Source organism: Trichosurus vulpecula, chromosome 5, assembly GCF_011100635.1.
Source record: "Trichosurus vulpecula isolate mTriVul1 chromosome 5, mTriVul1.pri, whole genome shotgun sequence".
NCBI lineage: Eukaryota > Metazoa > Chordata > Mammalia > Diprotodontia > Phalangeridae > Trichosurus > Trichosurus vulpecula.
The window spans coordinates 112934438-112959166 of record NC_050577.1 but is presented as its reverse complement, the minus strand read 5'-3'; the positions used below and the strand labels follow the sequence as shown (position 1 = coordinate 112959166).

At 38.8% G+C, this 24729-nt stretch overlaps 1 protein-coding gene across 3 annotated transcripts in view; it reads left to right on the top strand.

Annotated features, from left to right (window-relative positions):
• Positions 1 to 11369: 11369 nt before the first annotated feature.
• CALD1 (caldesmon 1) overlaps positions 11370 to 24729 on the top strand; it is an 81876-nt gene continuing 68516 nt past the window's right edge. The window contains exon 1 of one of the 3 annotated variants that reach the window (XM_036761742.1): positions 11370 to 11606. In XM_036761742.1, the coding sequence (XP_036617637.1) occupies positions 11560 to 11606 (47 nt within the window). In that variant the 5' untranslated portion in view covers positions 11370 to 11559. The remainder of the gene's footprint in view (positions 11607 to 24729) is intronic. The other 2 variants (XM_036761744.1, XM_036761743.1) reach the window with 2 other exon arrangements.

The following is a 24729-nucleotide window of genomic DNA, read 5'->3' as shown; positions in this document are numbered from 1 at the left end:
TATTATTTCCAACATCCACTGGCCACACTGAGTCAATGAGGAACTTAGCCTTACCTCGATCCACCCCAAATTCTGACCTATCTCTACGCTCAGACCTTCTCTGGATATGAGTCTAAGTTCTGCAATGACCACGGTACCTGATCTTTAGGTGTCTATACCTCAGTGGCTCTCTGGAATAACTATTTATTAGTTGTAGAGCCTTGGCAGAATGGGCTTATTCAGGGCCTGGGATATACTGGAACCCATCAGTATTTGAATTACTTTATGAATTGCTAGTCCTATAAAAAATACAAGGTGTTTTGCTGTCTTTTCAATGAAAGTGTTTTTGCACTTGCAAAAAAAGAAGAGAGAATGAAAAGGCAACAAACTGAAATATATACCTTCAAGGCTTACAAAGCACTTTAGTTAAATTTTTTCATTTGATCCTCACAATAGCCCTATAAGGTAGGTGTAATTTTACCCGCATTTTGTGGATGAAAAAAGTATGCTTTTAAAAAAAAGAAAGTTAAGTGATTTGTCCAAGGTCACAGAGTTAATAAGTATCTGAAGCAGGATTTGAATACAGATCTTTCTGACTCTAAGTTCAAAATTCTGTCCTCTGTGCCATACCACCTTAGCATTACTTAAAAAGCTAAAATTAAAATTGCAAGCCTATTAACTAGTAATTAAGCATGGATCTTGATGTGACATTTCTTTAATACCCTGAGTTATCCATCTAGGCATGGCAGATGAGAACAGTCTAAGCCAATATTTTAGCGTGGCTCAGGGAGAGTATTCCCAGACTTCTAATTGCTGGCCCTCTTCTTGGCCCTACAGATATTACTGACAAGAATTGAATATCACTAGATTTAGGCTAGAAAAGATGTTGGCCATAACTAGCTATAGGCCACCACTCCTAAAGAAGAGAAAAGAAAGAATAATCAAAAATCTTCCCAAATGAGGACTTCTCTGTGGATTTTTGCCTTTTGCTTGTATGTTAGAAAGGGAGAAGGAGAGGGAGAGAGAGAAAAAATGCCAGAGAACTTTACACAATGCTTTCAGGGGGAAGGAAGAAGAATCAAAAGTAGACATTAAACCTCAGCTTCAGGGAAAGGGACCACTAGGATGCTTATTTGGTTTGATAAGAAAAGGCGTCAAGCCTAGGTCTCAGCACCAAAGAATGAGAAGACCTACAAGTAATAGGGATTATGGAGGGAAGAAAAGTGACCTAGATGAAATTCCCAGTAATCAGCATAAGAGTAGGTTCCACTCATTAACCTACCTCATTTTTTAAAAGCAATTAATTACCCTTGTCACATAAAAACTCTTTTTGATTAAGTCAATCAGAACTAAATGTGAATCAGGCCTTTACTCTTCCTTGTACCAAAAACATTTCGACTAGGTATGACAGGAAATCTGTTCCCATTGGGTGAGATTTAATCATCCCCTGTGGAGACTATATAAAACCAAGGAGTGAGTTTAGAACCCTGGAGATTTCAGGGCCTGGCAACAGAGAGCATTCTAGCTAACTCTCTGAGAAGGAATTGCCTGGGAGAGGAAGAGAGTGCCTCAATCTCATCCTCAACCCCCCAACTCTGGTCAAAGGAAAACTTTATGAGCTTTAAAATTCTAAAGAATTTGTACCTCCCATATCCCCAATCATCACATATTAATGTCCCTGGAATAGCTAATGGTAATGCCTTCACTGGGAAGCCAGAGACATATTAGACACAGATTCAAGGCTCTACAGAAAGCCTAGTATTAAAAAAGACAAGTATACCACACCTAAGGAGAACATCTTGAGGACCTCACTAAAAGAACTTCCAGGAGCTTTATTACTCTACATAAATGTTAATTACTATTACTATTACTATCATTATTATTATTATTATCCCTTTGCTACAGTATTCTCTAAACTTGAACCTACACTTCACTCTGTGGGAAAGCATGTCTTTTGGGGGAATATTTTGTACCAAGTGTACTTAAATACCCTTTTCTAAAAACTAATTTAGTCTGGCTGACTGATTTCATAGATAGGAAAAGCATACCAGTGGGGGCTCATGAGTTATAGCATTAGAAAACATGCCCCAGATGCTATAAATGTAAGCATGGAGCCCTCAGTGAAAATAGTACTTGTGCTCTGGGGACCTGATACCAGTGAGAGGGGCAGTTGGAATATTCACCACAGACCTACAGTTGGTAAAGTTTTACTTTCTTACAGAATAACTGAAGTTTTAAAATCATTAAAGTTTTAGCATTATAGAATTTATAAAGCTAGACCCTGATTAATGCAAATAATAAATCCCATGAATAAGCTGTGTTATTTGAAATCACATTTTATAATTCCATTGCACTGGAACCAATCACCACATTTTATATAATTATAACTTTAATAGTGTCAACTCAAATGCATGCTACCACTTTGTGGTATGTATTATTTGCTGCTAATAGGGACCTGGATGTAACTCATTCCAGCTATAAAATCTACATTCAGGTATATATGAAAATGTAATATCCTGACATGCAAAGTAGACACAGTGAACCAATCCAGATAGCTTAGTATTTCTAAAGAAGGCCTTTAAGATCTTCTAGTCCAGTTTCCCCATTTTAAAGATGAAGAAACTGAGGCCCAAAGAGGTTAACATATTAAATATAACATAGAACTGGGCTAAGAACCTGGATTTCCTGATTTCCAGTCCAATGATCATTCTACTTCACTTCTTATTCTTCACTTCTTCTCTACTTCATTTCTTAAGACATTTTTTTTCCACTGCTTCTTTAATATTTTATAAAAACCTTCCTCATCAGATCATATTTAAATCTTGAAATTTGTACCTAAAATAAGTTGCCAGTGTCCTTGTTCACCCAGAGCAGACTAGAGCTGGAAGCCAGACCGGGTAATCTTAGGAATGGAATTGGAACTTTCAGAAAATTCTTAAATGAACTGGAAAAAGGGTTAGAAGGAAAGATAATTTGAACTTCACCTAGAAAGACTGGGAATTCTGAAATACCATGGAGAATCTCAGATTACCAGTTTTCCATACCCTGTGACATGTTTTAGGAAGTCAAATTGATGTCTCAGATCATTGACTTTCAAGATTGGACTGACAGGTTCTTCATAAAAAGAGCTTTAATTTTATTTTCCTTTTTGTTGTCTTCATAAAGTCTTAAAGTTAAAGGGCTTTCCAGATGGTTCTTTATCTTTTTGTATGTGAGACTCTGAATTTGTTTTAGCAAAAAAGGTAGCTCCGGATTCTCTTTTCTAGCTTAATAAGTAAGCAGCAGCAATAACAAAATGCTTTTATGTTTTCAATGGAATGTAACCTTTTTGAGGGTAGGAACTATTTCACTTTTATTTTTGTATCCTCAGTGATTACCATAGTACCTGCACTTAGTAGGTGCCTAATAAATGTTAGTTGATTGATTGTGCCTGCCTGTCCTGGCTTAATCCTAATCAATATATTGTACAGTTTGATAATTTCAAAGAATAATTAGAACCTCATTTTTGCCATACAAGCTGACCATCTTTTTCACTCACTTCTCTGATGACATATTTTACATATGTAAAATTCAGAAGAATCTGTGATTTCCTCAGTTGTAAGGAACTTCTTTTACCAACACAAATCATAATCCATCTGTGACTCACAGATAGTAGATAATCATAGTAGATAAATCATAAAGGGTTCCCTGAGGCACGTAGACATTAAGAGACTTGCCCAGTAAGTGACAGAAAAGAGATCTGAACCCAGTCTTCCTGACCATAAGCTCATCACTGCCCATAAGTGGGAGCTAGGGGCACAATGGATAGAATTCTGGACGTGGAGTCAGGAAGATCTGAGTTCAAAGACTATCTGAGATACTAGCTGTGTGTAGTATCACTTGGGCTTCAGTTTTCTCATCTAGAAAATTAATGGGCTGTATTAAATGGACACTGATGTCTCTTACAGCTAATCCTATTACATTATGTAGCATTACATTATGTATGCTTTATTACATCCTGATATAATTGTGTGATGACAATTGTAATGGAATAATATGGGAAAAGGTACTAATTGCACAGTATAGATATACCTAAACTATGCAAAGTACATAGTTATCTCTCCACGAAAGATCTGCAGAGATGAATATAAATCCACATCTGAGACAGGATGTTTGTCTTTTTTTAAAAGACCATATGTGAAATCACTGGAAAAAAAATCTGGCTCATATTCCAGCTGCAAATTCTATATGCAAATGTAATATCCAGACATGTAAAGTACTCCTAACCAATCCAAATGGCTATGAAACTATCTGGATAATATAGATTAGACTCCTATGACTTGAGAGCTAGTATGCCTCCTTCTAATACTTTGTCATGACCCACCAAGTTCCTAGGTTACCACCTACAACCCCCTTTAAAAACCCTAGTACCGCAGACAATATCTTCCCAAACAGAAGCTAGGAAAAGGCTGAGAATATCATGATTCAAATATACCATAGCAAAAAGATATATAATCTTACAGCCTTTGATAGGTTTGATTAATGTCTTTGGTCTTTTACATAACATTTATTTCCCACTCACCCCCACCTTGTGACAAGGCACATTTAAGCAAAAGCAACATCTAACATAACACTCTGTCCTAGTAGGCCCTTACTTCTCTGCCATGAGGGAGGAGGTCAGTTTCATTATCTCTTCTCCAGGATTGTCATGGATTTTTCTTCTCCTCAGAGTTCAGCTTCCTCTTAGTAATCCTTTTGTTGTAATTGTGTAATCAAGATTTCTTGACTTGGCACATTTCACCCTGCACAAGTTCATATAAATTTTTCCACATTTCTCTGAATTCCAAGAATCAGAGATTTAGAGCTGGAAGAGATCTGGGAAGCCACTGAATCTAACTCCCTCATTTTACAAATGAGGAAACTGTGGTTCAGAGGTCAAGTGGCTTGCCCAGGGTCATGCAGCTAGTGTCTGAATTTATTGTATACAGATGCAATTTACAAAAATGTGGCAGAAAATAAGAAAATCAAAATGTAGAGTCTTGTAATTCTGAGGTTGGGTACATAATTTCGGCTTATCAAAATCATTTGGGTAACCAATTCTGTCATCTAATAGATTAAGTTTTATGTCAATTATGTCCAAGTTTTACATCAATTGTAAATTTGATAAGTATGCCACCTTTGCTTCATGCAAATCACTGATTAAACAACATTGACTATAACTGAGCTGAGAGTAGAGTCTATTGGTGTATAATCCATTAACAAGATTTTGGGGGTCTAGTTTTGTTTTGTTTCAACCAGGTTCAAATCCACCTAGGTGTAACATCATTTAGCTTGCTCTTCAGGCTATAAAGAAATACAAGTTATAGCCTTTGCTCACAAAGTTTATATTAAGCTTTAAATCACGGAGGTAGGAAAACACTGGTACCATGGGTTATCATTTTTTTTAAAAAGCTTGACAATCTCTGCTTATAGACACTTAAAAATCTAACTGATGAAATAAGATAAATGAATGTGAAATATAATGCCATATAAAAATAGGTTTAATTATAACATAGATGTTATCCATATCCCCCATCCCAGCACTTAGGTTATATTAATTAGACTGTTACGTGTGTTTCTGTCTTTATGTTTTGCTTAGTAACTGTGCTGTGAGTAAACTAATATGTTAGCATGTTTCAAAATTGTGCTGTGTTCAAATCATGTTATTAAGTATTCAACACAGGGACAAAGGTGTGGCCTTTTTAAGAAATAAACTCTCAGCAAAAACACAGACAGTCAAAATACTAGAAGGTAAAGAACTTAGTTTAAAAGCAGCATTAAGAGATTTAAATAACTGCAATAAAAGCTTACGTTTATACACTTTGTTCCATTGATGAAGCACTTTTTTCCCAGAAGCCATGAACTGTAAGTAGCTATTCTACTATGTTATTTTTATAAAGAAACTGCCTTTTATACAAACAGGGAGCCTTGAAGACAGACAGCTTCTTCCTGAATAGAACAAGGCTGTCTTGTTGTTGTCATGGCAGATAGGTGGCTCAGTGGATAGAATGCTGGGCTTCATCTTCCTAAGTTCAAATCTGATCTCAGCTACTTACTAACTGTGTGACCCTGGGTAAGTCACCTTAACCCTGCTTGCCTCAGTTTTTTCATCTGGAAAATGAGCTGAAGAAGGAAATGGCAAACCACTCTAGTGTCTTTGCCAAGAAAACCTCAAATGAGGTCAACGAAGAGTCAGACATGACTGAAAACAACAAACAATAACAGGAAGAAGGCAACTGGGAAAAAATAAACACATGAAAAGTTAAATAATAATACAATAGTTAAAAAAAGAACAGTATACAAATGATTATTTGTGACTGAGTGGTATAGAGGAAATAGTCAAGTCACTATTAACCAGATGTGTTGGATTTGAATGGGGGAGGAGTAAAAAGACTCCAAGTAGGGAAGAATGAGGTTAGCAATGGCATAAAGGCAGAAGAACATTGAATATGACCAGGGCACAGTGACTCAACTATAAATAATCCTTCCTTGGACCTCCTTCAGCTTCATGTTAAAACAGTGAGTCATCAAAACTGTCCTAGATTGCTAGGAGTGGGGAGGTCACGTTATGGCTGGAGGAGTCTTGGGATGGTCAAGCGTAAATAAAGGTAACTATCTAAGGCCCTAAGAATAGTTGTTAATCTACATTGAGAGAAGAGTCCTACACCAAGGCCCCACACAGGGAGCGTCCTGCACCAATTAAATGGCAGATCTGAAGCAAAACCAAAATAAAACGTGATATTAGGTTGCATTATCATGTTCATGGTGTACAGGAGCAGAGAATTTCTCCTATTGTGTTTGACAGAGCCATAGCTAGCCATTCTCGAAACCTAGGCAAAACAATCAAAGTTAGGACAACTCAGAGCTTTTGCTGAGGAGGCTCTGTGTCTATTTGTATGCAGTGGAGAGGACCGCATTGGGAGGAACAGTCAGTTGGCAGGGAGAAGTTCCTGGAACTTTCTATTCCAACCAATTATTCTTGCTAACTAGGTGTTGTTCTCAGGTGTTTCATTTATACTGGACCATGGCAAGCAGTCAGTCCCCTCTAAAACTGGGCACCTTGGAGTAAAACTCTGGTCACCTCACCCTAGTTATAATTGGGATGTATGGCATCAGTTAGGCCTTGTTTTACTATTATTATGTCTAATTTTAGTCTCCTTTTTTTGAAATTACATTTCTCAAAAGGTATAATTAAGAAACTAGAAAATAGAAACTTTGAAAGGAAGATTAAGGGCACTGGCATTTAGCCTAGAAATGGCAAGGCTAAAGGCTGAATACCCCTTATAACCTTAAATTTCAGCAAGAGAATTTGATTAGTGGGAACTATAATTGATAAATCATCACCATTACTTCTGGAAAGGGCATGTCAACTCCCCTGTGACTCCACTCATCATCCCTGTGACTCCCCAGACAAAAACATTCTTCACTTCACCAATTTCTCTCCATGTGTTGTGTTCCCCTATTAGAAGTCAACTCTTCAGGACAAGGATTGTCTTGCTTTTATACTTGAATTCTCCATCACTGGGAAAATAACAAGCACTTAATAAATATGTATTCACTTATTTAAGGGTGATTGAATTCTGAGATGCTCTACTATAGACATTACTAGATTACATTTACATAGTACTATAAGGTTTACTTTCCTCACACTAATTCTGCAAGATATATAGTGCAAGTACCAACTATTATCCAGATTTTATAGTGTCACCTCTCATTCTAACATGAGGCTAATCCTAGGAGCTAGGTCTTCTTACTCCAAGATCATTTGAACCTCTACTACACAATGCTTTATTCCATAGCCTTCCTTCTGTGGTAGTGAGTAGTGCTTGCTTAGAAGGGGACAACATGCCATGGATGAGATGGGGAGGAAGAGAAAATTGAGGAGCTTCAAGAGATCTTATAGGATTTCAGACAAACAGCCTAAGTCACAGGGGTGGAGAACCCAAACTTCACAGAACAAACCACTTAATAAAAGGATTTGTTTAAAACTTGGACTCAGTCAAAAGGCTTAACTCAAGGACCTAGAAGGCCACAGGTTCCCCCACTATGGAGCCTAGGAGATAGAAGAGACAGAAATGTAAGCAAAGGCTCCAAGCAGAATTTAGTGGACAAGGACAGAGATCCTCAGACTTGGGCAAGTTTGAATATTTAGAAAGCCTACCACTATGTTCGTTCTCCCCACTCTTTCTTATGCCAGTGACTCCCCAATGAACCATAGCAATCTGGCGTAGAATGAGTGTCCACTATCAGATACAAAACTGGAAATTAAAGGAAAGGAAAGACAGAAAAACTGCAGAAGCTGAAATTATTCAGTAGAGAGGAGTCATAGCAGAAGGAGGAGCAAGAGGAAAAAGGAAGGATAGCATATTCTGATGGACTTTCTTTTGGGTCTTCCACAAATCTACTAGAAGGCATGAAAACAGGAAAGAGGTTCTGTGCAGCCTTCCAGAGGGGATACAGGCAAAGGGAGAATGACTCCAAACTAAGACCTTTTGTGAGAATACACTCCACAGTAACACTACCTCAATTACATAGCATGATAGTAAATATAATCACCAGGAGAGGAATATGGGCCAAAGGAAAGCTCTCTGTTGGGTGGGACAAATTGGGGCACTTCCTGGAGGAAACCCAAGGGTCAAGGGAAAGAGGAAATAGGATCTCCTGCAAATGTGCAGGAAAGCCTTTCTCCATCATCCTCGCCCACCCTTCAGCAAGCACTCATCCAGGGAAAATTTCTTGGCCTGATCCTACTAGTGTTGTATTTGAAATTACTTCCTTTGTGAGGCTTTTTGGTTTTTTTACTGGATAATTTTTTTTAAATAGTTCTGTCTATGCCAAAGCCACACCTACGCCTTCAGATAAGATGGGAGTCAGCAGTCAGGAAGCAGAGGTGGGCTTCATTCCCAAAACCCTGAGGAAAAAAAAAGAGGCCTGTAGGTAATCATTTTTAATTCTATGAATGAGTGAGGAAAAAGAGTAAAACCACTTATGCCAAAATGGGGAAGAAACAAAATGCCTATTTCTAGATATACATTTCTATCTCATCCTTGAAAATCACAGTCACATTAACTCAACAAACATTTCTTAAGGGAATATTCTGTTGGAAGGCAGAAACCATGTCTTTAAATGCCTGGTGTATTACAGATGGGAGAGACAGCATGATATAATGGGAAGAGACAGTGCACCTTGGTTCAAATCTAATCTCTGACTTTTTTTAACTTATATGATCTTGGGCAAATCACTTAACCTCTGTAGGCCTCCATTTTCTCATCCCTTCCATTTTTAAATATATAAATATTTAAACATATATTTATTTATAAATATTTATTAAATTCAATATATTTATTAAATAAATATTTAAATATATAATCTTGTAATAATCTTGTAAACATAACATCATAATTAAAATTATTCCCACTTATATATAGAAAAAAAAACCAATGTGGGTTCATGCAGTTTGACATTCAGTTCATTCTATAAACTATTGCCTCAATGCTTAACCCATGAGCAAGAAAACAATCTCCATTCCTAGTTAGCTAAAACTAACAACAGAATTTAATCCAATAGAACTGAAATCACTTAAGTTGAACACTGAGCCAGGAAATCCAGATTTTTCATGCAGGTTCTGCCTCCAACAAATTGGATGATTTGAACTCTGTACCAGTTTTTTTCATCCATAAAATGAGGGAGATTGGATTCTATGGATCAACTCCAAAGCTTTTTAAAGTATTTATTATGTGCCAGGCACTGTGCTAAGCACAGAAGCGACAAAGGAAAAAAAGCAAAAACAAAAAATAACAACCAAAAAACCCCCTAGTTCCTACATTCAGAAAGCATACATCCAAAATGGGGAAGGGGAATTGTACATAAATGGATCCAAAGAAGACAGAGAAAAGGTAGATGGAAAGTAGCCTCAGAGAGGAAGTCACTTGAAGTTAGGGCGATGAGGAAAAGTTGCTGAAGTAAGTGGGCTTTGAGCTGAGCCTTAGAAGAGCTCGGGAATCCTAAAAGGCAGCAGCAGCACACCAGTTTGGGTAAAAGCACGGAGAGGAAAGGTAGGAGTACACAGAAGGGAATAAGTGTAACAAGACTGGAAAGATAGGAAAGGGGCAGGACATGAAGAGCTTTAAAGGCTCTTCAGGTACAGATGAGTCTCTATCTGACCCTAGAGATGATAGGGAGCCCCTGGAGTTTATTGAATAGGGGATGACCTAATCTAAGCCTAATCTAATCCAACAAGCATTCTTTTTCAGGCCTTACCATGTGCAAAGCACTAGGAGATATACATAGACAAAAAAAATGTCTTGTCCTCCAGGAGCTTACACTTCATTGGCTCCTCCTTGTGGTCCATTCCAAGTCTGGGATGCTATGACTTTATTATCCTATATATGGATCCCTCCTCTTAGCCAAAGAATAAATCTGTGTTGAGAAACCCGAGTTACTAAAGAGCTTGGTTTTTCATCCATTTTGACAGAGTAAAAATTCCTCCTTTGATACTCTATCTGTGCTTCAGGATCAGTTCATCCAGTTCACTTTCAAGTTGGGAAATGTTTTCATCTGCTTAGGTGAAGGTGGAGTGTAATCTTCAGATAGAATCGACACCAGCACTACCACCTCCTCCTTCTCCTCCTCCTCCTCCTTCATGAGGGCAGAAATTTGGTCTCTGTCCAGGCTCACCTTGCCCTGGCTGAGCTGGTAAACTCACAGACTGAGGGGCATGGATGCAATCTCCGCTGCTGGCTGTTTGTTTCAACATGTTCACAGGCCTGCTCCTGCCTCCCTTGTTCAGAGGGGTATGAGCACCCAGCGCCTCCAGTTACTTGGTGGGGGAGTCTCCATCTTTATTGCATTTGGTTTGCATTTACATTTCATGCATCCTTTCCTGGATAAAAGGGACAAGAGAGGTTTCTTAGATTCAGTTTCATAGTGGGAACTGTTTACTTTGGAGGCCACCTACACCAATACTAATTGAGAACAGATCTTAGAGCAACTGCTAGAGAACTGTACCCAGATGAACTTTACAGGAGGCTAATCCCCAATGATCCTTTCACAATGAGATTGTGTGTATATATATATTTTTTAATGTTGGCCATGATCAGCAACGTTCAGAAAATCTTGAGAACATAGACCTGTATTTTAAACTCTCTCAAATGGTTACTGAAATAGGAGTTATTTGTTGGTAAGCATTTCAAGTCCTTGCTGTGATACTCCTCTCCGGTAATGAAATTCTTGAGAAGCTTGAAGAAATATGGGGCCTTTGAGGTACAAAAAAATAAGGGCTTCTATTAGAGAGATTACAGTAAAAAGTAACAATCAGCTCTCTGATGATCATATGCGGAGGGGAAGGGTTGGGAGGAGTAGATTTGGCAGAGGACAAGCTCAGACTTTCGTCACAGGGGCAGACCAAAATGTTAATACATAGGGTGAACAGGGGAGCATCCTGCAAACTCCATTAGGACTGAAACGAAAATGACATTCTTCCTGTCCCATTCCACACCCTAACGATTTGTCCAGTCCCTCACTGAACCTGGCAGCAGCTACCACTGATTCCCAGCTGTAGACATGCTCAGCAGATCTCAGGGAAGACGGAGCCTATCCAGTCTCTCTCAGTGAGTGTTTACTTTGTCTTGATTTCTTGCCTCTATTGCTTCTCTGCATTGAATTTTGTGTAATGGGGTTGGGGGAAAGGAGGTTTGGAAGGGCAGTAGAAACCTGGATGAGGTAAGAAGTCAAGGAGGTACAGTAAGTTCTAAAACTGTACAAAACTTGGGTCTAAATGCCATATGTCTTCTAACATCTCTTATTTTCCTTGTTCCCATCTTGTGCCTTGTAATACACGATCAGAGGTGGGCTCATTATCACACTTAGGGGCATGCTTCTTGAGAGATATTATTTATTACAGATCGGCATTCTAAGATTAAAAACAAAAAACCTGCGGTTAATTTAAACCCAGTCCCTCTGTTCAGCGCAATCACTTTACAGGACACAGATTTCATCTAAGTCATTTATTGCCCAATCCTCAGAGTAAATAACAAAAAGCCTTCATTATACAAGCTCTCCGAAAAGGGCAAGAAAAGTCAAGAGCATATGATACTGATCACGGAATTACTCAGATAATGTGCTCCAAGGTCAGAGAATCATGGAGGCATAGAATATTTGAGCTAGAAAGTACCATACAGGGCCACCATGGTGCAACAACCTTGTTAGATATAAGAGCAAACAGAACTAGGGGATTCAGTAATTTGTTGAAAGCCACACGGATAGTGGAAAAGTCAGGACTAGAACTCAAGGTTTCTGACTCCCCGTCCAAAGTTTTGTTGTACTGTGTGAACAAAACAATCAGCTCATGTGAAATGTAACTCTAGAGAGACTGGAGGACCAAGCACCAGAACTCAAAGGATCGTAGATTAAGAGCTAGAAGGGCCCTTAGAGGTCATCTAGTCCAACCCCCTTATTTTAGGGAATATTGACACTAAAAGAATTTAAGCAACTTGCCTAAAGTCACACAAGTAATAGGTAACAAACCCAGGTCATAGGATCATAGATCTAGAGCTGGAAGGTACCTCAGAGGCCATTTTGGCTAACTGCCCATTTACAGATGAGAAAACTGAGGTTCACCTAATAAGTGTCTTGGGAAGGATTTGCACTCAGCTCCTCCTGACTCCAAGTCCAATGCTCTTGCCCACTGTAAATATGCACACAGCTTACAGTATGATAGATCTCTTTGCCTTGGAGATAGTATTAGTCTACCATGGCCACGAAGCTACCTGAGTTCTAAGTTCTCCTGCCTTCCTGTATGGAGATGTGCCTTGGTCTTAACAATATAAAAAGAGTTAGGCAATATTTGCTATGGAGAATATTAACCTTCTTGAATGCTGAGACCTACATAAGAGCTTTATAATTACTATAGGTGTGTGTAAACTGGCTGTTGAAAGCCCTAGAATTCTGAGATGTTAGCACAGTGCCTAGCACATAGTAAGCATTTAATAAATGTCAGTTGACGCAACAGGCTGACTACATTTATGGTAAGATCATTGAGAGGTACTTTGTCCATGACAACAAGCTGCTAATAACTTCACTTCTAGATAATTGTCTTCAATAATGAGAAACAAAGACATAGGTTTCCATATTTCTCTAGATGGGGAAAAGGACAGAGTTGAAATTTGGGATACACTGTATTCAGGATCAAGGCTAAACAGTTATTGCCTTAGCCAGTAAAAATCAGCATTCTTGGTGAAGAAACATGCCTTTAAGTGGCATGATGATTTAAGAAAAAAATTTAAAAGCTTTTGTTTATACTACAGTACTCATAAAACAGAAAAAACTTTGAAGAGTACTACATGTCTTTAATACTTTGGTTATAAGAATCCTTAATAATCATCTATTCTATTTTCCTACTGGGGGACAAAATGCTTCCAGAAAAAAAAAATCTATCTGTGAATCTCAGAGTTGGAAGGAACTTCACAGGCCATCTAGTCCAACCCATACCTGAGGAGGAATCACCTTCTACAATGCAATTGACAAGTGGTCATCCAATCTCTGTTGGAAGATTTCCAGTGAGGAGGCATATACCTGCCGAGGCAGCCCATTCTATTTGTGGGCAGCTCTCATTTTTAGGAAGTCTATCTTTTTAACAAGCCAATTTTGTCTATTTTCAATTTCTGTCCTTTACTTCTATTTCTGCTTTCTGGAGCCAAGCAGAATAAATCTAATCTCTCTTCCCCAGGCTTTGAAATTTTTAAGATAGTCATGATGTTCCTACTAGGTCTTCTCTTCTCCAGGTTAAACACCCATAAGTTCTTTCCCCTGGTGTCCATTTGGCATCATCTCAATGTTCCTGCTTGTCTCTCCTTTAGACATGCTTCAACTGATCAATGTCCTTCTTGAAATATGGTGCCCAGAACTGAACACAGTATTGGTCTGATGAAGGCAAAACACAGTAAAACTACATCTTCCCTAGTCCTGCTTAACGTAGCCTAAGGTAGGGGGGTGGGGAGGTGCATCTCCAGTCGTCCTGATCCATATCTTGCCATTGGACCCAGATGGCTCCGGAGGATAAAGTGAGGCTGGTGACTTTGCACAGCCCTGCCTCACTTAAATCCAATTCACTTGCAAATCATGGTTGATGTCTTAGTTGAGAATGAAGAACAAACAACAGCAAGAATAAGCCTAAGGTAGCCTAAGCATTAGCTTTGTTTGGCTGCCCTATCATACCATTGGCCCATATTAGAGGAATAACTTTAATGTGGTTCTTTAGAATTGGAACAGGTCTGTTAAGATCTGAAGCAATGAGTACAATAAAACTACTTATCTGACATTAACAGGGAGAGAAGTATTTCTCATAAGTAAAGTTTTCAGATAACAAGCCTACTTCAAACGCTGAAACTCTTCTTTAATTATAACCCTGTTTTTGGAAAACTTTCTAAAATGTATCACATACTCTTGTGGCCTATTTAAAAGGGCATTCTCAACATAACTTAAACTTTTCTTAATAACTTAGTGTTGTGATTCCGAACGTTGGGCAAGAGGACTGGAAATAGTAACATCAAGTGATATCCTCAGGAGCTATTGAGTGTCATAGAACTGTTTACTCCTATACTAACTGGTTCCCAACTACCATGTTTTTGTAGTTTTTGTCTGTTTTTTTTTATATTTTTTCTACTTCTCTGTTCATCATGAGGCTTTCTGACAGTTGCCATTTTTTCCTAGGGTCAGAATATATTCTGGTAGCTTTCCACTTTAAATGCCCATTTTCCTACATCTTTATGAAAAGGAAATAAAAAACCTCCATTGACTCTACTATTCTGATCCTCAAGCTCTCTTCATATTGCTTTCTTCCTTTTCACAGGGAAATTGTGGGGAGGAACAGAGAAGAGGGAACTATCTATATGCCCTTACCTCATCTTTTTCACCTACTCACATCTCAGCCCTTTTGAAACTGGCTTCCACCCACACCATTTGACTGAAACTGCTTTCTGCATGATCACCAGTGATTTCTTCATCATTAAACCCAGTGATCTTTCCTCATTCTTCATAATTCTTGCCTTTTGGGCATCATTTGACACTTGACCACCACCTCCTTCTGGATACTTTTTCTTCTCTGGGTTTTTGTGACTTTGTGTATCTGTGACTGTGTATTTTGTTATAATATGGTTCTCTCCCTACCTTTCTGACCTATTAATTGATGTTGTCTCCCCACCTGCCACTCCAATCCCCATATGCACAACTGTGGGTATATTCCACAGTTACGGTCTGGTCTCCTCTTTCCTTCTCTTTCTGCATTCTCTTGGTGATCTCATCAGCCACCGTGGATTCAATTGTCATCTTCATGCAGATGACTCCCAAAAGAACATAACTAGCTCTCATTTCTCTCCTGAGTTCTAATCCTGTACCTTCAACTGCCCACTAGACATCTTCCCCTTGAATGTCCCACAGGCATTTCAAACTATAATAGAACTAAAATAGAACTCTTTACCCTTCTCTGCTCCCCACCCTTCTCATTTCTGTTGAGGTCATCACCAGTCATTCAGCCACCAGGTTCACCATCTAGGAATCTCCTTCATCTCTTCACTCTCTCCCCATAACCAATCAGTTGCCAGATTTTCTTGTCTACTTCTATAACATCTGTCACCCCCATTCTCTTCTTCCCTCCACTCCCACCACTCCAAATCAGGTCCTCATCACCTCTCACCAGAACAATTGCAACAACCTCTTAAGTGCTATCTTTGAATCCATCTTCTCTAATTCATCTTCCTTATAGCTGCCAATTAATATCAGTACAAGATCTGACCCTTTCCCTACTGAAGAAGTTTCAGTGGCTCCCTATTGCTTCTAGGAGAAAATATCGACTCTTCCATCTGACATTTTAAGCCCTTCACAATCTGGCTCCAGCTTATCTTTCCAAACTGATTACTCATTACCCCATTCCATATGTAGTCTACATTCCAGCCAGTCTGGCCTGTGAGCTATTCTTAGTGCACAAAAGTCCATCCCCTGCCTCCATATTTTTGGCCAGGCTGTCCCCCAAATCTGAAATGTTCTTCCTCCCCACTTCTACCTCCTGAAACCCTTACCCTCCCTTAGGATTCCAAACACCATTCCCTTCAAGAGACCTTCCCTAATTCCCTCCTGAGTCTTTTGGAGCTTCACACCCAGTCATGTTGTGTTTATTTTTGGCATATTTTATATTGTATATCTATGGACTTGTAGTAGCCCCTCAGTAAATTACAAGGTCTCTCGGGCAGACATTATTTCCTTTTTGCATTTTTATCTTTGGTGAATGGCATAGTTCTTTGCACATAGTTGGTTTGTTGCTATCGTTTAATCATTTTTCAGTTGGGCCATACTCTTTGTGACCCCATTTGGGGTTTTATTGGCAGAGATACCAGAGTGGTTTGCGATTTCCTTCTCCAGCTCATTTTACAGATGAATAAACTGAGGCCAACAAGGTGAAGTGACTTGCCCAGAGTCACACAACTAGTAAGTGTCTGAGGTTTTAACTCAGAAAGATAAGTCTTCTTGATTCCAGATTCCTGGCTCCAGGCCCAGCACTCTATCCACATCACTTAAGGGAAAAGTAGATCATTATCGTACTGTTTATTTTTAATAAAGTTAAAACTTAGGATGTAGTAACTGGAGTTTTCCCTTATCATTTTATTACAACCTTTATATTAGTTTCAGAATTTAATTAGAATGTTCTTTTCCAGTCCTCATTGAATCCTACTTTAGAGTTTAAACCCTCCCAGGGCTTGTGGTAACTTTATTCTCTGGGTATAAGGCTAATATAATATTAAATTGACTCCTACCTGCTTCTTTTGACCTTTGGTATCTTTTCTTTTTCAAGCAAAAGGGAAGACCTTAGTCTGCCTATTCTGCTATCCAACTCTTCAGTCTTTTTCTTTTTTTCCGCTATAGAATAGAAGGGAAGAGAAAAACTAAAAAGTATCTCTGCTAACAATACTCAAAACCCCTGTGTTTGGGTTCCCTGATCAGAAGGAGGCATTTTTGGGGAGTCACTTTTGCTCTTGGAGCAAAATATTCCTTCATCCTAGGCACTGTAGCTGAAAGTGGCTAACTTTATGTGACTTGAAATCTATATAACATAGCTAATCTGCAAGTCTGTCTTTCTTGGGACCTGTGGGTTGGAAGACTGAGCTTAGGCAAACCCCTACAGGAGGAGCTCAGAAAGGGACCTATCACGCAAAGGATAGATTGACCCTCCACAGTGAGAACCATGCTCTTCCCATTTCCCATGGGATGTAGAGGAATGCTTTCACTCTCCAGACTTTCTCTAGGATGCAGAGCAATAAGTCTTAGGTCTCTCCTACATGTGGTTACCAGATACCAGAAGAGTACCAGGAGAACAGCAAGGAGAGAAAATGGAGGACACGACTAATTAAACATTAGACTTCATCAGCAATGACATATAACAGTGTATATTACGGTACATGTTGGCCCATTACACATGATGTCAGATGGTGTTGAAGGGCCATCTGTAAGATTAATTAGACATATCCTCTGCTGCCACTAAAGGAATGAAAAAAAGTCAAAAGATCATCCCAGAAAAAGATAGAAGTCATCCAAAAATGCCACTTGGAAGTAAATTAGAATCATTTGATCTTGAAACCGAGCACTATAAAATTTCAAGTCATTTTACATGAATTTTTATTCCTAATTAACAAATCAACAAGCATTAAGTATATTTAAAATTCTGGCCAGCTGGAAAATGTGAGGGAGGAAATGAGGATATGTCTTTCTTTGACCAGTTGCCTGGTAACCCAAAACATTAGTACGTCTTAGAAACTTGCAGATGAATGTTGTAGCTAATAATCATGCATAAAACCTCAGGCTCTGATTGAGTCATTTTTCTGGTCTGATTTTGAGGCAGCTAGGTGGTGCAATGGATAGAACACTGACTGGACCTGTAGTCAAGAAGATCTGCATTCAAATTCCACCACTGGCACTTACTGTGTGACCTCGGACAAGTAATTTAACTTGTCTGCCTCAGTTTCCTCATTTGTAAAATGGGGATAATAATAGCACCTACCTCACAAGGTTGTTCTGGGGATAAAATGAGATATCTTTAAAGTGCTTTGTCCACCTTAAGGCACCATGTAAATGCTAGCAATCATTATTATTAGCATTCCTATTTTAACTCAGACTGCATGTAAACCCATCCAAGGATACAAAATCAAAGTGAGCTGGAGGAGGCTAGTGTGAAAATATTTCTTCCCTATGACTAGGAAATATGCCTCTCTGGTCATGGAAAAGCCTGACCTCTCTAATTATAAATAGCTAAACCCATCTATGTTTAATAAAGGCTGATGGGGGTTAAATACTTTATAAGACAAGTAGACCGTGGAGACAATGTCAAGGGATAAAGAGTTTGCCCTGGAGTGTTGGCATCCCTTGGCCTTATCTAGTCTTGTTATTATCAATGAGGAGATGTTTGAGATTCCTTGGTTAGACAGAACATTCTATCCAGTTCTCCCCTCCTCCCCTCCAAATTCCACAGGATGTTTAGAGTACAGAACCTCTCTTCAGTTCTCATTATTTATACTCAGTTTGAACATAGGCAATAACTCTCACACACTAAAACGATACTTTCCTGTATTCTGTCAAGATCCATCCAAAGGAGTGACAGAGAAGAATCCTTGGCGATTATTGGTCAATCAACCAGTGCTTGTGCTAAGTACTGGGGGTCCAGAAAACACAAAAAATAAAAACCCTGACCTCAGATAGCTCACATTTTAATGGTGGAGATGGTATACAAACAAGTGTACATAGAAAAAAAAAATATATATATATATATACATATTAATGGAAGGTAATTTCAGAGCCTAGAGTCAGGAAGACTTATCTTCCCAAGGTCAAATCTAGCCTCAGATACTTGCTAGCTGTGTGACTCTGGGCAAGTCATTTAACCCCATTGGCCTCAGTTCCTCATTTATAAAATGAGCTGGAGAAGCAAATGGCAAAGCACTCCATTATTTCTGCCAAGAAAACCCCAAATGGGATCACGAAGAGTCAGACACGATTGAAAAATGGCTAAAGAACAAAATTTCAAAGGGAAGGCATTAGTAGTAGGGGATTGGAGACTGTGAAAGACCTCCTAAAGAAGGTGGGATTTAGGCTAAGTCTCGAAGGGAGTCAGAGAAGCCAAGAGACAGAGGTGAGAAAGGAGAACAATCTAGACATGGGAAGAGTTAGTGAAAAGGCACACCACTGGGAGATGGAGTGCTATGTACAAGGAAAAGCAAGACTAGTTTTGCAGGATCATACAGTACAAAGAGGAAAGTAAGGTATAAAAAGAAGGAAGGATCCAGTTTGTGAAAGGCTTTAGAAGCCTCAATCCTGAAGGTAATGGGGAGCCACAGGAGTTTATTGAGTGGGAGGGGGGGAGCAGTACATGCACTTTAGGAAATTTGCTTTGGCAGCTGAATAGATGGTGGAAGAGAATTGAAAAGAGAGACTTGAGACAGATAGATGAAGGAGACAGTTATTACAATAGTCCAGGCATGAGGTGATGAGGACCTGTTGACCATTGCTCTGACTCTTTAAGAAGGCTTAGGGGCTTGCCTTTATAGATTGACAATGGCCCAGTTATCAGTGTCTGGTGAGTCAGTGAAGCTCTCTGCATTCAAGTTATTACATTAGATTGTAATGATGAGTGAGCTGCTCCTGAGGTGTGAATCATATGCATTGATTCTTCAAAACTTGGTGAGACTTTTTTTTTTTACCAATTACCAACCTAGTAACTAAATGATAATTCAGTGACCCTAAGTGATGATGCATGTACAGCTATAAGTGCTTTATTTTCCCCATTGGGAGACAGCCTCTCTTGAAAAGATAAACTCTACTATCTTTCCTATTATTCTTGTCACATGACCTTTTATATAAATTAAAAGAAAACAACCGAAGCTTAATTTTAAAAATCTTTTAATGTTTAAATTCTAAAGGACTCATGATGGAAAATGCCATCCACAACCAGAGAAAGAATTATGGAGTCTGAATGCAGAGCAAAGGAGATTATTTTCTTTTTTTGTTTGTTTATTTGTTTTATTTGTTTTTCTTTCTCAAGGTTCCTCCCCTTTATCAAAATTCTTCTATAGACAACATGACTAACGTGAAAATATGTTTAATAGGAATGTGTATGTGGAGCCTATATCAGATTGGAGGCCACTTTGGGGAGGGAGGGGAAAGGAAGGGTGAGAAAATTTAAAATTTATGGAAGTGAATGTTGAAAACTAAGAATAAATTAATTAATTAATTATTTTTTTTAATGTTTAACCATCACCTGACCACTACTTCTAAATTATGTCTTTATCTGTATTAACCACCCAATGAGGTAACTAAATGCCCCTTCATTTTATATTACCTGTTTCTTTACTCTTTCTTTTCTCCCTTTTTACCCATCAGGCATATCTTGTCCATATCATTCTGTTCATTACCAATTTTGTATTCTATTTCACTTTCATTTGGCAATGACTATCACATTTAAATTTCTAATCTCATTAAAGTGGGGGATTTGTAACCTGGAAGACCCAACAAGAACAGGATACAACAGGCCCTGCTTTCAATTTACCTGACAATCCTCCCATATATCTCCAGAGCAGGAGTTTTTAACTTTTTTGTGTATGCCATGGATTCCTTTATTGACCCCTTCTCAGAGTCATATTTTTAAATAATTGAAGGCAATTCTAAATTTCAGTAAGAGTTGGTGAAAATAAAGATATAGTTCTTTTCCCCATTCAAGTTCACAAATCCCCTAAAATCTATCTGTGGACCCCTTGGTTAAGAACCCCAACTCTAGAGTCTTGTCTAATAGCTGCCTAGTCCTAGATGGAAAAAGTGATCCCTAGGGATCAAGTCTAAATAACCATGACCCAAGAGGTCTTTCAGCAAACACAAGAGTTTGAATCTTCTTAAGAGCTTTGTCTGAACTGGACTCCCTGGTCCAACTTAGTATGAGCTAGCTCTGAAAGTACCTTAGTCCTGGAGTTCTTTGGAACAGAGTAGCACAACCAGAATTGGGGGAAAAGGGTGCCTTGTCCACAGCCCCAAAGGGATTGCAGAAAGGACTCTTAATGCCTTAAGTTTAGTAGACAAAGGTACATTTGGGAAACAGTAGTGATGGAAGAAGAAAAAATTAAAACAGTGATTTAAGAAATAATAATAAAAGATTCAGTCTAGCTAATGGGTAAAGATTGAGGGAGAGGGATATGAATGTAAAACAAGGTCACAGGGTGAGCATAAAAGGAACATGGGGGAGAAAAGCCATAGCCATTAGATGTGGTTCTTATAATCTACCCAGAAGTCCAAAGGGAACTGGTTCTTTCGCTGATACTATGGTGACCCACAGCAGGGAGAGACTCTGCCCCAAGGCTGTTCAGGATCGGTGAAAATCAGTTGAATTCAGCCCCATCTAAGCCAGTAACCCAAGCCAAATGGATGTTGGCCTCCCTACAATCAATTCCCTCTCTACTCTCAATTGAAGCCTTCTCTGAACTGAATTTCCAAGGAAAGCTTCAAAAACACCCTTCCTAAAAATGCATTTTTAAAAAAAAGTATATTAGTGCTTCGGTTTATTTTTTTTCTTTTCTTTACAAAACCATAATTGTGGCCTATACCAAATGGATTGTCCTCCATTGGATGAGGCTTTAATTTTTCCAGTCCCCTCCCTTCTGTGTCTATTAGCCGCTTCTCTTTTTGCTTGATGAGCAGCACATGTTGTCGAAGCCACTCTTGGGGCCATCATGTATGGCCAGTCTTTCTCTCCACTGCCAGTGTCCTAATAAGGGAATAAATGAGCCCTTATTGGTGAGGTAAGAGGAATCAGGCAGTGGATAATATTTTTGCTGATTGAGAAGGATAAGGTGTGGTTTGGCAGGTATTTCATTGGTTTGGCTGACTCCCGGCATAGTTTGTCTCTTTTACAGTTCAAATCCCATAGAACAGACTGTCAGGCAGGCTGGTTTTTTGGTATATTTTTTTTTGCAGATGTTTAGCTAAGCCATAAAAATTTCATCATGACACAGATTGTACATGCTAAGGAAAGATGAGGATTCTTTATGGCATGATGTTTCTACCATGCACATAAAAAAGGGAAGGTTAAGATTATAAGACAGGTCCTATAGAAGTTATTTTGTTTTATTTTTTTCTCCAAGGGGCAATGGCTATACCTTAGGTAACTGCCTCCAAGTGACCAGCGGGGCCTGCTTTAAGTAGCAAAGGCCAAGCAGTAAGGTTGACTTAGGGTTTGAGCATCCAAGAGAAGTAGAGCTAGAATATATCTCTTAGTATGCTCACACAGGTTTTTGTCTTTATTTTGGGGGAAGGAATAAGATCATAGAACCACTGATTGATTTAGAGCTAGAAGAACCCTTACGAGTCGTTAAAGTCCAACGGCCTCATTTTACAAAGGAGGAAACCAAAGCTCAGAGAGATGAAGTGATATTCTCAGAATCACACAACTAGAAATCATGGTTTTTGATCCTGTCTTTCAGACTGAGTCCAGCAGGCTAGATTGCTCTCTGTTTAGAGAAGAAAATGTATTAGTAACTTCTTCCCTCCGCTGGTAAACATTGATCACCTTCTTACTTGCCTGTTAACCAGTGCTGATCCTCTGCTTTTGAATTTTTGTTTCTCCCTTGGTGGACCCATTTCTCTAGCAGCTACTAAGCCCAAAGCAGCTATTTAAAAGAAATGTGCACATTACCTCATTAACACTACTCTGTGTACTCTGTTGTTGCTCAGCCATTTTCAGTATTGTCTGACTCCTCATGACCTCATTTGGGGTTTTCTTGACAGAGATGATGGAGTGGTTTACCATTTCCTTCTCCAGCTCATTTTATAGATGAGGAAACTGAAGCAAATAGAGGTTAAGTGACTTGCCCAGGGTCACACAGCTAGTAAGTGCCTGAGGCCAGATTTTGATAAGAGTCTTTCTGACTCCTGGTCTGGTGCTCTATCCACTGAGCCACCTAGCTGCCCCTGTGTACTCTAAAATGCCACTCTCTGGCTAATAGCTTCTCCTTGAACTTAGCAGACTCTCCTGCTATCTAGGGCTTTGGGGCTCTGTAACTTCTTTCTCTCCTCACTGTCTTCCTAGTGGCTTGAAACTACTGTTTTAAAGGCATGCATCCCATCTGGCTGCCCTTCTCTCTGAATTCTCTGTTCACTCCAGCTCCAGATGAGTGATCCCACCATTTTGCTACTTTATTTCACCAATGGGCCAGACCTTTATCCATTCTTACATTTCAAAGCCAGGAAAGAAAAGAAGACAGGATAAAATTACACAGGTTTCTTAACAGATTTGTAGGTTTATTGAGGTCGATCTATTCTTAGTGTCAGAATGGTACTTTTGAGTGAAATCAACTGTTAGACACATTTTGAAATTTTTAATATCTAATGAATAAAATCAGAGATCTAGAATTGGAAGGAACCTCAGAATCTACCAAGTTCGATTCCCCTATTACAGTTGAGGAAACTGAGACCCCGGGAGATGAAATGACTTTTACATAGGGAGTATGTATCTGACTTTTATATAGGTAATAAGTACCTGGTTTCTGAGACTCCAAGTCCAGGACCCTAAGCTTTGTCAAAGCAGTCAGGGCTGGGGGGAAGAAGGGAAGCATAATCATACCACCATTGAAAGCATTGATATTATTTGGCTTTCCTCTTTTTTGAATGTGTACCCCAATGACTTTTGCTTTAATTCAATCTCCTTGTTTTTTCTTATATTTTAAGCCAAGCACAGATCTGAAAATAGTATTGTGTGTTATGAGCTTAGAATGTACATGAGAAGAAAAAAATTCTCACTTTGGTTCATAACCAATCAACAGAGATCTGCCTGTCATCCTGTTTTCTCCATCTTCGTTGCCCTGATCATCTTTTCAAAGGACACATAGGTCCTGACTCACTTCCAGAGCTATTGAATGAGTTCAGGCCCATTTATTAGGCACTCATTGTGTGCCAGGAACTGTGCAAGATGTTGGGGATACAAAGAAAAAATGAAGCAGACCCTGCCCTCAAAGAGCTTATACTGTAATGGGAAGAAAACACGTACATTAACATGTATATATAAAATATATATGAGAAGAAAATAACTAGGTACATATGAGATACACCATAGCTAATAATAACTTAGTATTTATATAGTGGTTTAAGGCTATTGTCCTCATTTTGCAGAAGAGGAAACTGAGGCTGAAGGAGGCTAAGTGACTTCCAGGTCACATAGCTAGCAAATATCTGAGACTGAATTTGAACTCAGGTCTTCCTCATTCTACAAAACTCTATCCACCCCCTACCTGTGTGTATACACACATACATATATATATATATACATGCATGTATAATATGTATATGTATATACACGCACATATAATCTCAAAAGGAAGTCACTATCAGTAGGGGGAAGTTTTTTTTAAATTAATTTAGTTTATTTTTAGTTTTCTACATTCACTTCCATAAGTTTTAAATTTTCTCTCTCTTTCTCCTACCTCCCTCCCCAAGACAGCATCCAATATAGGCTCTACATATACATTCCTATTAAATGTATTTTCACATTAGTCACGTTGTACAGAAGATTTATAAGGAATGGGAGAAACCATGAGAAAGAAAAAAAAAAAGAAAATAGTCTGCTTCACTCTGCATTCAGACTCCATGGTTCTTTCTCTGGATATGGATGGCATTTTCCATCATGAGTCCTTTGGAATTGTTTTAGGTCCCTGC